This window comes from Toxorhynchites rutilus, chromosome 2, assembly GCF_029784135.1.
Source record: "Toxorhynchites rutilus septentrionalis strain SRP chromosome 2, ASM2978413v1, whole genome shotgun sequence".
NCBI lineage: Eukaryota > Metazoa > Arthropoda > Insecta > Diptera > Culicidae > Toxorhynchites > Toxorhynchites rutilus.
Window position 1 is genome coordinate 146,477,549 of NC_073745.1, and position 18,388 is coordinate 146,495,936.

Consider the following 18,388-nt stretch of genomic DNA (forward strand, 5'->3'; position numbering starts at 1 on the left):
TTTCAGAAATAAACGCCAAGCATTCAGTCAATGGGAACGACAGATTTCGGAAATCATCCAGTGGGTATCGGACGAGAAGGATGCCCGAGGTTATCTGCAGGCTCTTGCCACTAAGATGACAGAGGAACTTGAGTTCCTGAAACACTCAGGATCACTCAATCACAATGCCAGCGATAAGAATTGGCGCAATAGACGCTCGCAGAAGCTTGACAAAATGGAACTGCTCAACCTACAGAGCTCATTACAGAACGAGATACAAGCGAAAGCTCTAATCTCGGAAGAACTCACGCGAACCCGAACGGATCTGGTTGCTGCGCAAAAGTGAGATATTCAACAAATATATAAGAATTAGCAAGCTGATGATCTTTTGATGTTCGTTTCTTGCAGAGACCTTCGAGAGACGCGCCAGGTTTGTGAATCGATTGGTGGCGAACTGAAGCGCAAGGACAGCCAAATAAAAGAGCTACAGCAGCGGCTAGAATCGAACGAAGGATGTGAGTATAGCGATTTTGTTATTTTTTCACATCATTATTTTGTCTGCGGAAACCTTTATCTCGCTGGCTCTCTTGTTAAAAATATTTTCTGTGAGAACATCCCGAGATTTAGTTCAATTTGATCCTCCCAATTTTCTTCCAGAAGACGAAGCCAAAATGCATTGCATAATATAGGTCGTTAGTCAGATGTTTGTTTTTCTCTTTATCACTCGAGATTGTAAAAACTTCCACTCATCCCGTTTCATTTTAATATGTGTCCTAGGAATGATAGGACTGTGCTTCAGGGGAGTTCATATGAGAATCGAAAACACAACCAGAATTTGCGTTCACTGTTATACATCTCACGTGACACGCCATCTTGAGCACGTTTCTTCTATAAATCCACGTCCTTGCCCCCATGTGTGCTTTAGTGCTATTCGTGTCAGTGTGTTTTATTTTTCTCGTTCTTTGTGCTCGTTTCCATTTGCAACTCTTTCAAGTTTCGTTCTGGTGGTGACTGGTAAAGCGCGGCTTCAGATGTAATGACTATCACGGAACGCAAGAAGAAGAGGACGTTTAAAAATTACACACTGAATAATGTTCTACTTAGTTTAAATGGCACTCCCTTGCAAGAAGAACAAGGACTGCATCACGTGGCCAATGTTCTACTTAGACACAGTCTTATTTGAGGTTGGAAACGAGTTTGAAACACATTCTACCGAAAACTATGCCAGAACTATAATCCTCAAACAAAAAACTTTACTCTCGGTGATGGATTTCATTTGGTTGAATTTATGAACATATTGCTTGTGGGGAAATGTTCAAATGAATGTATTATATGAGAATTTATGCTCCACTAATGCGATTAATTAGGCTCCCCAACGCGGCGCGAAAAAATGTGTTCATGAATACTTCGCATATCCTAATCAGGCTTTCGGGCGGTATGGCCCAAAAACAACCTAAGAATAGCAGAATCAATGAACTTCTATAATGGTGCGGTTGCGCTTTTGTTATTTTCGTTCTCTTCTATCGTTTATCTACCGTTCATTCTTTGCGTCCCTGGTGTGTGTGTGTGTGTATGTGTGTTTACATTTCGGAGGCGGCGTTTGCAATAAACGTTATTTTTAGCAAGATAGGCTAAACAGAAAGTTTATATTTGGATATACCGCTAGCAACCCAATCATGTCATTGACACCACGAAGATTGTTATTAAATGTTATACTAACAGGGTATTTGTGCAGGGACTTTCTCAAAATATTTCAATGACTTCAATCGAGAAAAAACACAGTGATTGGATCGAGGATGTTATTTTGCATTGATGTTTATTAGTTGTACAAGTCTGAAAAACATATTTAAAGTATAGCATTTATTTTGTGTAAAACCTTAACGAAGTTTCAAACAGCTAAATGAAAAGATACATAAACAATCAATTACGTGAACAGGTGTATTAGTTTTGCTATTGTTAACTATTTCCCAAGTACGAAGTCTAGGTTTCGGTGAAAAAAAGCGCCTATAATCGCCAATCGAAAATTGTTTTTGTGTAATCTTGATTAAACTAAAGCTTTCCAAATACATTTCGTCTAAATATTGATTGCTCTGGTGTTTGTTGTGTTGTGTACAAATGCAGCAATGAAGACAACCCCATCCGGAAGCACGACGCCAAGTTATGGATGCGCAGATTGTTCGTTGCCCACAACTGTTGTACAACTGGGCGAATACGTAAGTGGAAGTGAGCGGAACAATGAAATTCCGTTGATTATCCTGGACATTGATAGTCCTATTACTGCAGCAAGCGATAACCATGTAGATCAACGAGAGGAAGAACTAGTACAAACCATTTTGAAGCAATTTCCAGATAAAACGACAAGTCATGAAGACGTGAGTGAGGTCGAGTCTGATTTAACTGACTTTGAGCAGGCTGTGCTGAGTAAGTATATGACGGAAATAAATGAACAGGAGTTTTCCGGAAAGTCAGACCCAGTCTGTCATCTGACTGCGATAGATCAGTGCCAGGAAAAAGATTCGATGAAAGTAATTGATTTCTCACCCGGCAATGCAGAAGCAAAATTGGACGTTGGTTTTGATGATGCCATTCGATTTTCCAAAAATGACTATGGCAGTGCTTGTGGGTCGAGTTTGAATGAAAATTCTAGGCAGATTGGAATTGCCGCGAACAAATTAGAACAATCGGTACAGACGGTGCCATTGAACAACGAAGAAGCTGCTGAGTCCCCTATTGTTCCTGAGGTTCCTTGCAACAATAATAACGCCATCACTAAGACCGATAACAGTGTGACCAATACAACGTTAGCAAATAACAGCTCTAGTACTAGTACTGATGATTGCACAGCTATATTTTCTTCTGCTACTGAATCTATCGGCCCAACTGTCGTCACCGTTAGTGCTTCTTCTACTACTAATCCTGCCAATGCTATCGACAGTGATCCAACCCAAGTAAACCAGAAGATCGACCACTCGAAGCAAAAACAAGAAGAGCAGCAGCGCAGTCGAGCGATACGACGAAATTTTTCTGTTTGGGTTGGTGTTACATCGTGTGTCTGGGGACTCTTGATCTATCTAATCAAGTCATATACGTAATGTTGCTTTACTTTTTACTACTTGTTATCTCTTTGTTTGAGTGTTTTGTTTTGTAAATTTTATGTGATTTTGTTTTGCTTTATTTTTCTTTGTGTTTATTTATTTTTTGGTCATAGTTCATAGCCATTATATGTGATATTACCTCAGTTACCCGAGTTCATTTTTTAAAGAGAGTATCAAGATTGATTTTATTTCTTCGTTCTGTTGTTTTGTCTTCCCCCTCTTTTGAACGCCATTCCAGACTTTGAATGAGTGATACAACAACACAAAAGTACAATAAGCAAAAATGTAGTTCTCTATCAGGAATAGGCGAATTTCATACTCACTTGACTACCCATTAGCAGCACCAGATTGCAATGAAACCTTGTGAGTGTAGCAATATTGGCCATCGAAGCTACTTTGCATACTTGATATCACAAAAAAGAAAATCTAGGCGACTTTTTTAAGAAGGGCATTATTTTTTTTAGTTTCTACAAAAAAAATAACTCAAAATTTATAAGATCAAAGAATAAGATGTAGGAAATTATTGAAACTTTCGTTTAAAATATCAAGAAAAAACTACACTCAAAAAAACATTGGAAAAAAAAATTTCTCAAAAACGAATTTCTTCTAAATTTTGAAAAAATATCTCAATTGCCCATACGAACAAACATTCATTCACCGAAAGATGAATTGGAAATCGGAAATGAATTTTGAATTTAAAAAAAATATTAGTCTGTTTTTTTAGATTTATTTGATTTTTTCAAGAAAACTCAAATAATTTCCTATATATAGGAAAAGGGAAAATATCGAGATACAGAACACCGAGTAAGGGAGAGTTGACTGTATATGAGAAACCCATACAATAACCAACAAGTCACCCATACCTCGGTAGAAGGGCACTTCTATAGGAAAAGAATAAAAAAACTAAAAAAATAGATGATTTTTTGAAATATTTCTTAAAAACGTGTTTAGTTTCAATTCTGACAAAAATATATGAATAGCCCATACAACATCCAACAAGTCATCGGAAGAAGGGCACTTGAACACTTTGGCGTCCGGCGACACCACAGTGGTTACATGCGCATAGTATCTCAGTGGCCGGCGATAGCACTTGAGTATCAATTGCATTCTGTTGGGGTTTGGTTTAAGTAACAATAACATACACAGACTATCAATTTTAATGTTTTTATAAGTAGGGAAGGCGGGGAAAAACGGACATATTAAGAAGAACTTTTATTATATCTTTCGAAACTCGTGTTTTACCAAACTTAAATGCAGTTTCTTGTATTTCAATGTACTGTTTTTCGAAATAATCGGTCGAAGGTTCTCCAATGTTTTTAATAAAATTAAAACAGACCGAAAAGTAGAACATTTATTCGATGATTATCCGCATTGACATATAGTGGGGGGAATACGGACATGTTTGTAATATTTACGTATGTATATCTTCGAAATTTCATGAAATTAGGAGAATAGCGTTGAGAACTTATGAAAACTAACGATAAGATTAGATTTCTATTTCTAGATCTAGATCTAGATCTAGATCTATTTCTATTTCAATTTCTAATTTCCCGATAATGTCAAGAACGGGCGGCGACAAGCCAAGTAATCCGAGTTAGCGCTGCCGGCGCCAAGCGCAAATTTTTTTACGAATCGTGCGGACGTCAAAGTGTTAATAGGAAAAGAACTGAAAAATTACTAATGGTGTTTTACTTGTAACATTTGTGTGTGTGAATTCTCGCAATTGACATATTCTGCCAAATTTCTTCTATGTATTTTGTATTACACACAAAAATATTACGAGTAAAACTTTAGTTTCTCAGAAGTCTCCCTGCTAAATGCAAAAGTTGTTAAAGATAAAAACTGACTATTTTTATAGTATCTTAAACATTGTGGAATATCCTATATCACTATCTTGATTTTCAACAAAATTAGGATTAGTTTTTTTTCAAAGAAAACATGAAAAAGTTTTTACAAAAACTCTTTCCCTATAGAAACACCCATCTTCCGATGCATGGATGACTTGTTGGTTATTGTATGGGCTTCTCATATTTATTTTCAGAATTTGGAAAGAAAACGTTTTCGAGAATATTTTTTTTCAGTGTAATTATTTTAATTTGTTTGATCGTTTTTTCGTTCTTTTGCCAATTCGTGGGTCTACTAGTTTTTGAGCTCAACCATTGTAATTTTTTTTTTTTTTTTTTTCTAATTTGTTTAGAAAATAATTATAATTAAACAACTATATAAACTCGACGGCGCCAGTGGTTGTATGGTTAGCGTAACAGCCTCACAATCCGATCGGCCTGGGTTCAATCCCAGCTGGCGTCGTTGGGATTTTCTGAGGCGAAAAATCTCTGGTTACGTCTTCCTTCGGAGCGGAAGTAAAAGAAGTTGGCCCGGCTCATGAGTTGTTGAGTCTGATAGGTAGGAACAGGTGGAGTCGCCTCCCTGATGTCGGTGATTGGCACTAAAGTGGCGGAAATAGGCCGACGAAAAATAAGCGAAGATAAAAAAAAAAACTATATAAACTAAAAAATTCTGGGCAAGCAATTAAATGTAGGAAATTATTTAAATATTCGTTTTAAAAAATCAAATAGAAAAAAAGAAGTAAAGAAAAAAAGAAGAAAAAATCATTTTTCTTGAAACGTATTAAAAAAAATTAAGAAAAATTGTATAAACGACTTTTTATATGGTTTTTTCCAAAATATAAAGAAAAACGTTTTTGGTTTTGTTTTTTTAAATTATTGTTCTTAGTGCAACATTAAACATTTTTTTCATATTTTTTTATAATATAAGACATAGAATATTTGTTTGATATCTATAAAAAAAAACATTATACAATTTCCTATTTTTCATTTTTGATTAAAATTTTGTAGGTATTATTTTTTGAGTTAGAGCTTTTTGTGATTTTGAGGTTTCTTGTAACTTTTATTTACAAAAAATCTAACTTAAAAACTGCATACCTACCAAACATTTGGATAGAGAATGAAATGTAGAAAAATTTTCAATAAGAAATAGTCGAACAGAATTTAAGAAAAAAAATATTCTAAAATTTTAAAATAATTTTCTTCAAAAACGTATGTTTTGGAAAATTTTACAACTATGAAGTATGATTGACTATTCATTCTCATTCATTTGTAGTATTTAAATAATTTTTTTTCTGAAAAAAAATATTTTTTTATATATTTTTATTCTTAGCGTAATTATTTTAAAAAAAGATTTGATATTTTTCAAAAACTCTAAACAATTTTGAACATTTCATCCTTTTATCAAAATTTTATGGGTCTTATTTTTTTTGAGTTAGTAATTTTTGTGGATGAGACGAAGGCAAGCCATCGGTAAGTCTTGTTAGATTCTTGTCAAATCAAGGATTTAACCATAAAGCGTAGAAAACACGGGTTATTTCGTGATCCATCCGTAACAGACGGAACGCGAAACACGAGAAAACTCGTGAGCGGTTCGTAATGTGTTAAATGACATTGAGCAATCGAGCGGTACTGTACAGTCGACATCAGCAAGCTCACAAGGCATTAATTATGCCAGCGGAATATCAGCATCATCATTGAGGGAAAATTCGACTTTCCTGAAACAATTTTAAATAGTCTCAGATGGTCTCAAATTTAATTGATCTTGGAGGGTGAAAATATTTCAACTGTATCCAGTAATTAACTAATTAATCGGACTGATTCAGGTTCTTGATTATGTCGAATTCCGGCTGCTGAGCTACGGAAGTAAAGATTTGTGGAAAAATTGTAAACTCATCGATTTGAGCTTTGGTCGGAGAGGTTTTGGGTGCATTGTACAGTTATCAACGAACATGATCACCTTTGATACATTGATACATTACCATTACACATAATTCCAGAATTAAATCCTTTTTATTTTATTTGGAAAATTTTTCGTCAGGTTACATCATCCATTTCTCAAAAAGCCTTAGGACCATCCAGGCCTTGGTGTTGCTCTCGTATATCTCTGGTAATGACTTCTTCTTTTTGAAACATTGTGGGTTTTTACTCTTTCCATGGACCTGCAACGATAGTTTGTCGCTTCCGTCCATGTTGGTTGTACTTTAACCCTTTCCCGTACAACATCGAGTCTCACTCGTGTTGTACTTGCTTAACATAGGGCGCTAGAACGCTCAACAGTGTAGTGAAATAACTTGATGTGTGACATATTAAATAATACGGGAAGGGGTTAATGTTGAGAATTCCCAGTTTTTGTACAAATTCGCAAGTCTTCTCCCGAAGAATAGAACCTGGGAGAGGTAAATTGTTCTCTCTGGCTCGATAAGACAAAAAATCCATTGACTGCTCCAATTTTTCGATTCCGACCAACCACATGCTTTTTGTCTAGATTCAATTTTCTCTTTCGATTCCAGTTTTTCTTTAGCTTGAATAGTGTTGATACCGTACTTTGTGCAATACTGAAATCTTTTGCAGCTTCAGACCCCTTTCGTCCATACTTTTCGACCTGCTCGATGATGCTCAAACGTTGCGCAATGGATAGCGTTTTAATCGTTCGCTTGAAAGGTTTTTCATGGTTTTCCATACTTGAAAAGAAATACCTTGATGCCACGAACACTTCATCTTCACTTTCAAGAGCAATTGACAATTGGCAATGACAATTAATAACACACAAAAACGTGTACGTGAATATCAATCGAGTTAGGGAGGTGAAAATCCATGGAAAAATGAATCAAAATCCATCGAGTAAGGGAGGCATCGAGTTAGGGAGGTATCGAGTTATGGAAAAAGAATGCTTGTAAAACCAGAGGTGTCTTGAAATTCATCGAGTTTGAGAAAATATCGAAATACAGAACATCGAGTAAAGGAGAATTGACTGTAGAATTTAAGTAAAAAAGATCCCCTCAAAAAATTATCTTCAAAATCAAAATTAATTTTTTTAAAAACGTGTTTTTTTCAATCAATATAAATAAAAATGTAAGGCAAAATCTGTTGGTAAGCGAAAACCCGAAGAAGGGATGGTCCGATTTTAGCCTCCTGTATTTTGTTGTAATCGTCTCTTCCCGTAAATCAATATAGTGGAGAGAAAAATCGGAAATTTTTTCGGAAAATCCTGAATGAAGGTCGGAAAATTGAATTCCCACATGTTCGAAAATTACATCATAATAAGCGTTATTAGTCCATTCGATGTTTGCGCTATCGAAATTGATCTTTGTTCGTAAGTGGAAATGGAATTTTAGGCGAAATAACGCATTACCTATCTTATATCTATCTATATATATTAATAAGAATGTAAGGCAAAATCTGTTGGTAAGCGGAAAACCCGAAGAAAGGATGATCCGATTTTAGCCTCCTGTATTTTGTTGTAATCGTCTCTTCCCGTAGATCAATATAGTGGAGAGAAAAATCGGAATAGTTTCGGAAAATCCTGAAGGAAGGTCGGAAAATTCGGAAAATTGAATTCCCACATGTTCGAAAATTACATCATAATAATGTTAATCCATTCGATATTTGCGCTATCGAAATTGATCTTTGTTCGTAAGTGGAAATGGAATTTCAGGCGAAATAACGCATTACCTATCTTATATCTATCTATATATATTAATAAGAATGTAAGGCAAAATCTGTTGGTAAGCGGAAAACCCGAAGAAGGGATGGTCCGAATTTAGCCTTCTTTATTTCGTTGTATTCGTCTCTTCCCGTAGATCAATATAGTGGAGAGAAAAACCGGAAAATTTTTCGGAAAACTCTGAAGGAAGGTCGGAAAATTCGGAATATTGAATTCCCACGTGTTCGAAAATTAGTTTTTGCGTTTGAAAATTAGTAATAAGCGTTGTTAGTCCATTCGATGTTTGCGCTGTCGAAATTGATCTTTGTTCGTAAGTGGAAATGGATTTTCAGGCGAAATAACGCATTTCCATATCTTATATTATCTTCTATAGATAAAAATGGAAGGCCAAATGTGTTGGTAAGCGCAATACCCGAGAAAGGAATGGTTCAATTTGAGTTATCTATATTTCGTTGTATTCGTCTCTTCCCTTAGATCAATATAGCGGAGAGAAAAATCGGAAAATTCGGAAAATTAAATTCCCATATGTTCTACAATTAGCTAAGCGTTGTTAGTCCATTTGATGTTGGCACTAAAAAAAGGTTTTTCAGACGGAATAACGCATTCCTATATCTTCTATCTATATAAAAAAATGGAAGGCCAAATGTGTTGGTGTGCCCTAAACCCGAGTAAGGAATGGTCCGATTTGAGCTGTCTTTATTTTGTAGTATTCTCTGTATCAAACATGCATTCCATGCAACGGAGAAACATGTTATTTTCAAATGCTTGAAGAATCTTGAATGAGAATTGTGTCTGAAAATAATTTTATATTATAAGGACGAGTTTTTGTAGAAGTACTAGACAATTTATAGTAAAAGGAAATTGTAAAGGGTCAAAGGGTAATCAATCAATGAAGAGTCAGTGATTGGATTCACTAACGTTCACTTAGTAATTAAACGTGGGTGTTTGAAAGTATTCAAATCAAAAAATCAATTTTGGGCGGGACGAAGTTCGTCGGGTCAGTTAGTTTTGAATAAAATTGTGTATTAATGACTTTTTGGTTATTGTATGGACTGTTCATATAATAATAAAAAAAACGTTTTTAAGGAAAATAAATTTTAATTTTCAAAATAATTTTTATTCTCAGTGTAATTATTTGAAAAGCTGTTTTTTAACATTAAACAAATTCCTACATTTCATTCTTTAATACTTTTGGAGATCTCATATGTTTTGAGTCAGAAAGTTTTGTAATTTTTGGCTTTTCTACTAACTTTTCTACAGGGAATAGTATAAATTTTCATTTTAGAAAATCAGATATATTTTAAAAAAGTACACTGCGAAAATATATCTTAAAAGTTTAAATTTTGTTTTTCTTTTTTTTTTGTGTTAATGAGTTTTTGGTTATTGTATGAACTTTTCATATATTTTTATGGAATTGAAAAAAAACGTTTCCGAGAAAAAATAAATTTTAATTTTTAAAATTTGTAATTATTTAGGAAAAGTTGTTTAATATTTAAAAAAATCATAGATCATTAAATAATTTCCTATATTTCATTCTTTGATCAAAATATTGTAGGTCTAATATTTTTTGAGTTATTTTTTTTTGTAATTTTTACAACTAACTCAAAAACTATAAAATCTACAAGATTTTGATTAGAAAATGAAATGTAGAAAGTTGTATAAATTTTCATTAAAAAATAATCAATAATAAAAATTGAAATTCATTTATCTGAAAAACGCATTTTTTGAAAATAAAAAAAATATGTTAATGAATTTTTAGTTATTGTATAGGGTTGCCATATAATTATTTTCAGAATTAAAAACAATTTGTTGAGAGAAATGAATTTTAACTTATATGTTTTTTTTTCTCAGTGTAATTATTAAAAAAGTATACGTTTGATATTTAGAAGAAAAAAAACATTAAACATTTTCCTACATTTCATTCTTTGATTCATTCTACATTATAATTTTATAGTTTTTCAGTCAGAATTTTTTTTCAAGAATTTAAAAAGAATTTAAAAGTTGTCTAGATTTCTTTAAATTTCATGTATATAATGTTGCTTAAATGGTCAATTTTCCTACACCCATAGAAATTCTCTATTTTCTTATGATCAATGTATGTATGGTAGAACATATATTTGTATTATTCATTCAGAGATCTGTATTAATGGAAAACGCTCGCTTGTACATCACAGAAATCATCCATTGCGTACACACTTGGAAACTACCCGCACTTTCCGTACCTGCTCCTCTGAACACTTAATCGCTAGTGTACTCCGCTAATTTAAGGAGCTTTTCTAATTCCTAAACAGTGTTTGATACGTAATATCTACAGCGAATCTACGATTGTTCTTCTTCCAGATCTTTGTAACAATCATAAACTCAAACAATGTTGTAGTAGAAATAACAGAAAAATAACCGACTCTGACTCGACTTTGAGCAGCACCGCGGCAGCGATGAGTGCAGGCACTAGCCACAGTCATCGCTTCTCAACCATTGAAACGAACGCAATAGCAATCATTGCTTGCCCTGAAACGCCAAATATCACCTCAAGTGAAAAATCCCTTCATGCGCCAACGCCAACGCCAACGCCATCGCCACCGGAGATAATCGGCAGCGAATTTACTCCACCCGATACTCCGCCGTCGAGAATGGTTAACCAGCGATCTAGTACCGTTATGTTCAAAAGTCAAAAACAATTATTCAAAAACCTGTACACACCAGGCCACAAAAACCAGCATCATTCAGCATACACGCCACCTCCAATGCTATCACCAAAGAACGCCATCTCGAACTGGCCGATCCTGTGTGGAGGATCGGCGTTAGATAATCTAGTCCAAGAAACGAACAACGAGCCGCAACCAATGGCAGTAATGAACCGAACGCGACGAAAGGGTAGCTATAAAAAGCGCAGACAGAAGAAGAAGAAAGTTCAGCGAAAATAATATTATAGTCATCGCAGTCGTCGTATGTATGTGAACAGGGTTCGACCGAAAATCAGAAAACCATGCACAAAAAGCCTGTAAGATCGTCTTTAGGTTTGCTTCCAATATTTCCAAAAATGTCAAACGAAAACACAAAGAATGCTCGACAAAATTGCTTAGAGAACGAGTTTTTGAGACAGCCATTTAAATGGAACACTGATCCTCAAAATTAAATTTCGAAGATTTTCACGAAAAGATGGCAATGGCCTACTTATCAAAATTTATCTTTTGCCTACTTTTTGCGAAGAACTTTTATCGGTTTACATACATATACAATTCACACATTTGTATATATTTAATTGAAGTATCTTGCATTTATCGTTATTCGAAAAGTAGTAAAACGTTGGTTTTTATTTTCTTATTTGGCGAAAAAAGGTAATAACCAAAAGAAAAATAATTTGAAGTTGAATGCTATTTTCTCTGTAATGAATAGAAAATGAGTGATTAAAAGGGATCTTCGAAATAATACCGACGCTATTTTTGTTAACTGGAAAACGGATACGATAAGGAACAGGCAATAGCTATACTTTGAAAGTCAAGTGCCTAGCAAACAGAAAGCTCAGCAGGTTGATAGACGAATCATGATTCCAGTAGGATGAATGAGGTTAAGTGATATTCGAGATAATGCAGAAATGACGATTGAATACTATTAGATGTTATGTTTTGTAGTTAGAAAAAAAATAGCAGTGGTTCGACGCTATTGAGAAACTGGTTGTATTTGAGAGCAAGTTGAATTGTTATAACTTTTCTAGACAGAGAAAAAGAAAAATATAACCAAATCATTGATAGAAGTGTTTTTTATTCCCTATGCTTTGTGACAATCTTTGTTTAACAGCTTCCAAACATTTTCAGCCAACTTTTATTTGAATCTTAACAATGACATTGAAGAAATTAAAAATTCAAATTTAACATACGTATTTAGAGTGCATTTAGTAACAAAAAAATAGTTAGTTTTGATGAAATTATAAACAACCCTCAAATACAGTACTTATGCTTATGCTGAAAGTACAACACAGAACAGTACACTTCATTTTAAATTGTAAAATGAATACCCGTCTACGATTTTTTAAACAATTTTTAACGATTTTCACATCTTTAAAAACTAGTACTGCATTGTATAAAGGTTGCATTTACGCGATCATTGAAAACTAGACAATTCGCTATTTGAGCTCTTATAGCCTTATGGGATAATCATCCATTCGATTCAAGCCGCTTGCAGTTGTTATCCGCCATCAACACACTATACTCGTTTTGACATCAACAAACAGCTAGTCATATCTACATCACGCGTTATTTGCAGCTTGAAAATAGTGCAAGCTATGCCTTCGCTTGCTTGCGTTAAATTCAATGAAATCTAGAACTTTTATCAAACTAAATCCATACATCGAACTAACCCATGCGTTTTCTCTTTTTCTCTGTGTTTATTTCGTGTCATGCCAAAATCACAAACCAAAAACACACACGCCTATATAATCTGCGCTACGCCCTTGCTGTTATGATGTGCCAAATAAACCATTCCAATCGAAAAAAAAACAAACACGAATTCCGTTCACGTGTGTGTGTGTGTGTGTCGCTGCTGTTGCTGCTGCTGCTGCTGCTGTCGCTAATCAACCAAACAACACCACAACGGGCAAATTGGATGAAACAAAAACTCCGAAATACGAATTCCTTCTTCATTCCACGTTGTTGATTAACACTGCTTGTATAACTATTGATTACACACCTAATTTGATCGCCGATATCGAAATATTCTGGTAATGATGATGACCCGCGTCATTTGAATTCCGCGAATACCAGTTTTGGAAAGACCATCCTCGCAGATGTCCTATCTGGATCACTTCTTGAAGGAGTCGGGTGGTGGTTCCAGCTCTACAACGCACACCAACTCAACATTAGCAGTGAACATGGTAATTATCCTCTAATTAAAATTCAGCTGGTTTGATTCTTAATCATTTCGTTCTATTCGCCAGCCGTCCCAGCAGAACAGTCAGCACGTAACCTCCACTAGTTCATCGTCAAACAATCTCACAAATACCCCGATCAACCATCACAACCAGAGCTTGTCCTCACTCCACCAGCAGCTCCAGCAACAACAACAAGCTCAACAGCAACAATCACACCTACCCCAGCAGCAGCAACCTCATACCTACAGTAACCAACAGCAGGTGCATCAAATGCATCACTCTAACTACTCCATGGAGAGCGAGGAGGGTGATGTGGAAGATATTCGAGGTCATTCATTGTCTAGTTCGAAAAGTAATCTAAGTGATCATTCGCTGGTAACATCCGTATTTAATCCCAAAAATGTGACAAACATTAGTAATTAAAATGTGTCTTCCCTACAGAGTATGCATAGCGTAATGATGCCAAAGCAGAAGGTTCATCAGTTCCTTGTGCGTACGTTCTCTAGTCCCACTAAGTGTAACCACTGCACCTCACTGATGGTTGGCCTCACCCGACAGGGCGTGGTGTGTGAGTTGTGTGGTTTCGCCTGCCACATGATCTGTTGCCAGAAGGTGCCCACGCAGTGTCCTGTGCCATCCGATCAAACCAAACGACCACTCGGTATCGATCCGACCAGAGGTATCGGTACCGCGTACGAGGGCTACGTGAAGGTACCCAAGCTAGGGGCGGTCAAGCGAGGCTGGGTTCGACAGTTTGTTGTTGTTTGTGATTTTAAGCTATTTCTGTACGACATCTCAGCAGATCGCAGTGCTTTACCAAGTGTTCATGTTACTCAGGTAAGGGATGATGATTTGCTTCCCCTTTTTCAGATGAATAGTGATGTATCATGCGTTTTGCTCTTCTACCACAGGTATTAGATATGAGAGATCCTGAATTTGCGGTGTCTGGAGTTCGTGAAAGTGACGTTATTCATGCAGCTAAAAAAGACGTTCCTTGTATCTTTAGGGTGAGTAATAAATCCAGGAAATCATGTATTATTTATATTTATTATATCTCAATATGTTATTTATGAATGCTGAATTTTTCCTTGAGTTACTGGGGTAATATATTTGGTAGAACTAGAATGGTACACTCTATTATGGGCTAAATAAACAGGGATCCATATACACAATAACTTATAATTCACAACTTGAAGCGGACATCAATCTAAAGTTTCCGTCATCGGGTTTAAACAATGTGGACAACGCACCGAAGGGTTTGATGACGAAACCGAGCACTTCTGAGCCAGAAGGAGAAGGAAGTAAACACATCATTTGGGAAAAAAGGTCGAGTGGAAAAGAAAGAGTGTGAGGAGATAGAGTTGCTTTATCATTCTCGAGAAGAAAATAAAAGTATCACACGAAAGCCACAGCACATGTAGGAATAAGGAATGAAGCATCTTGAAGAACCAAGGCGAGGTGATCGGAAAGTGGACACCACACTACAATGAACAACTAAACAGCGAGCAGACAGGAGACCAAGACGGTGTTGAAGAGGATTACACCGATGCATTAAGCAACGACAACGTTCCATCCCCTATAATGAGTGAAGTTAAGGGAGGGCATAATTCAGTTTAAGAACTACAAAAGACCTCACAGCGAAGCTTTTAGAGGGAGATCCGTCCTTGTGCTATGGCCGCTCCTCCATACAGAAGCTAAAGGACCACGAATGGGATATACTTTATGCCTGCAGATACACGAAGTACTGATGGTACGCTTTGTCCAGTCGTTTGCCAACCAAAACAATCGTTAAACAGTTGAATATCACAAAAACTATCTTGTGTGATGTGCTTAGACGTTTCCGTGAGCGTAAGCTAAAGAGGCTAAAACAAAGATTCGTAATGGAACTTACAATCTTCATCCGAATTCCAAAGCATTGAGAAGCAACGAAGCAAACCCTGATGGCGTTGCCGCTCGTAGTAAATTTCGAAGAATCCATCAGCGAGCAGGCTTTTTTTCTTACCGAGCAAGCAAGCAACTCAACAGAACGATGATGCATAGTCTAGAGCCCAAAACTCGTGCTCGGAGATTGTATGAGCAGGTTCTGTTGAGGTACCATGGATACCTGCTAAGATTGTATTGCGAACAGTTTCTTTGTCAAAAATTTAACTTAGCTACTTTGCTCCCCATTCTCTATTCCTTACTCTCTACTCTCTAATCCTCACTTCCTACTATCTATTCCTTACCCTCTACACTCAAGGCAATTTGAAAAAGTCAAATGACATTGAATGGCATGTTTTCCAGAGTAACTTTTACCGTATCAACGTGGAAGTACTACTTGCCTCATATCAAGCCTTGAATTTATTCTGAGTGGCAAGCTTCAAAATACGCGTGACTACAGTGCAAAAGAAATTTCTTTGAAGAACGGGAATCGAACTCGAACCTCCGGCAAGATATGTTTGAGACTAACATCTCGACAATGGAAACACGCTGGGCCTGATTCTCGGATACACTTCACGGTGGAAATGAAATATCCGCGTATATCCGCGATGACAACGGTACGGTGTCGACATCTGGATACGAAATTAGTTTCCCACTAAAACTATCATTATAATATAAAAATAACTGCAGATGAAAATTTGGTATGAGATTATTTTACCAAGTGAAGAAAACAAAGTTTTCCATTCACATTGAACACTAATTTCATACGGGGAAGTTAATTTTCATTAATAATTTTTATTTGAAAAGTGCTCATTCTGCTTGAGAACCCATTCTTATCCTTTACGCTTCACTAACTCGTAAAATGTAGTTCAATGGCGTGCCGTTCATTTCGTTTACACTGTGAAGTGTATTCGAGAATCAGGCCCGATATGTCTTACTCCTACTCTCAGCGAATTCAGAAAAAAACCTTCTCGTCAATTCATAATTGGAACTCGACTATGCTTTATTGTCCATGTTCGAAGAAAACACTGTCCATGTATATTTTAAACCATTTTATTTGAAATCAGCAAAATTTATTTTATTCATTATGTATTAAAGCAGCATAGAATACATTTTAAAATATTTCATTTAACAGCCGGGTTTGTCCAAGTCCACAAGTACATGCGTCCCTCGGTGTGGTATTCCATCTATAAGCAATAATTCTGTTAAAAAATAGTAAATGGTATATATGAAATGAATACTTACATAAAATATCATTAGTGTTGTTTGATCCTACGCTTCTCAGGATTCGTTGGTTCGCAGGCTTCGATTTGCTTGAACAGGAACTCAAATCATTTCATGCAAGAAAAGATAACATTAATGAAATCATCAACAAAAAACTAAATAAATTCTATGTGATTAATGATCTCAATTGAATAATGAAAACCTAACAGGCAATTGAAAGTATAACATAAAATGCTGGACATGAAAATATAACTCTATACTCGACAACAAAAATAAAGAAACCCAATTCTAAACAAATATCATAACAATGAAAATGATCCGAATACTAAAGAGAAACAAAACACGAGCATGAACACAAACAATTGAGTGTATAAAAAATCAACTAAACATATGAAAAAACTTAGAAAAAATCTGCAACATGGAATGGTATAACAAAAACAGAACAAAACAAAACTAATCCAACTAGCAACAAGGAGAAAATCAAACATAGCACACACAAAACAACTTAACACAATAAATATCCACCACCTCATTCAGTTAATGCGAATAATTTAAAATGAGTTCCAAACCGATTCCGATACTTCGCCCACCATGAACAGTAGGAACCGGAAGCAGAATCGATTTATTAGGCTTACGCCTTTTTTTGCCTTCAATAGCTGATTCTCTTGCTGAAGTTTCTCGTTTTCCGCCTTCATTTTGCAGAGATCTCTCTCAGCTTTTATCCGCTTAAAAATTGCATAATTGATCTCTGAAATATCTTCTGGTTCCCAGTCACACACATCATCGATGTCATCCTCCAGATGTGTGTCACTGGGAACGAGCTGTGGCGGAGTTATATCCTCGATCCACTCTGCATTCGAATCAATTAAATTTCCAAACCATACCTGGATATCACTAGGTACCAGCATCGGCGGAGTTTCGTCCTCAATCCTCTCAACGTTCGGGTCATTGTAGTTCAAAAACCATATTTTATGATTTTTTTCCGATTGTTGTTCGCTTGCATTCTCAAGACCCTAGAAAAAAAGATACTATTAGTACTACCACACAATTTCAAAATGATTTTCCTTACTTTGTTTGAAGAACGATGTTTTTCCGGGATAACTCCAGTCTCCTGACTGGCCCATGAGCTTCTGGGAATCCTTGATCCTGTTGGAATTCTTGATTTAACTTGTCCTCGCTCCATTTTCGCTTCTGGTGATGATTATAGTTGCTTCTCTCATGTAACTATAATCCTCAGTGAGCAAAATCGTCGCATCAACAAAATGCTTGCTTCGATTGAAAATTAAAATTCGGAAAATAGGATCCCGGCCTACTTTCGCAACAATTTTCATTCTGACATCGTTTCATGTTTTATTGTTGTGTTTCATGATATAATTTCTCACACAGCTTGTAAAAATCTTTCTTCCAGGAATTGTTAGTGAATCCTTATTGAAAAATTGTTCAAAGTGCTTTTCAAAGTAGGACTTCATCGAACATAAAGATAAAAGGCGCACAATGACTCCCATACGCTTGCAACCAGCATGGATGAAATCGCTTCATTTCTCGCCAAGTCAAATGAAAAGATCTAGCAAGTAATTTTAAATGAGAACCGAAATAAGTTCTTGTTGTGAATGGAAACATGGTTGTACATTTTTGGCTCTTGTAAGTACAAACTGGATCAAAGAACATTAAATTTCTGGAAAGGGCAAGATTTGCAATGCAGTGTGTTAGGGACTGATTTTCAGTCAATCGCTATTGTTATATCGCAAGCGAGTAGACAGATTTTTCTCCCGCTGCGAATAATCGTTGTTTA

General features: G+C 35.8%; 1 protein-coding gene across 11 annotated transcripts in view; it reads left to right on the forward strand.

The window, feature by feature from the left end:
- The window catches only part of LOC129770756 (serine/threonine-protein kinase Genghis Khan), a 286,646-nt gene that overhangs the window by 253,354 nt on the left and 14,904 nt on the right, over positions 1-18,388 (forward strand). For 10 of the 11 annotated variants that reach the window (XM_055773799.1, XM_055773800.1, XM_055773796.1 and 7 more), the window contains 6 exons: positions 7-321; positions 388-494; positions 13,346-13,455; positions 13,519-13,836; positions 13,894-14,289; positions 14,364-14,459. In XM_055773799.1, coding sequence (XP_055629774.1) covers positions 7-321; positions 388-494; positions 13,346-13,455; positions 13,519-13,836; positions 13,894-14,289; positions 14,364-14,459 — 1,342 coding nt within the window. The remainder of the gene's footprint in view (positions 1-6; positions 322-387; positions 495-13,345; positions 13,456-13,518; positions 13,837-13,893; positions 14,290-14,363; positions 14,460-18,388) is intronic. The other variant, XM_055773804.1, reaches the window with a different exon arrangement.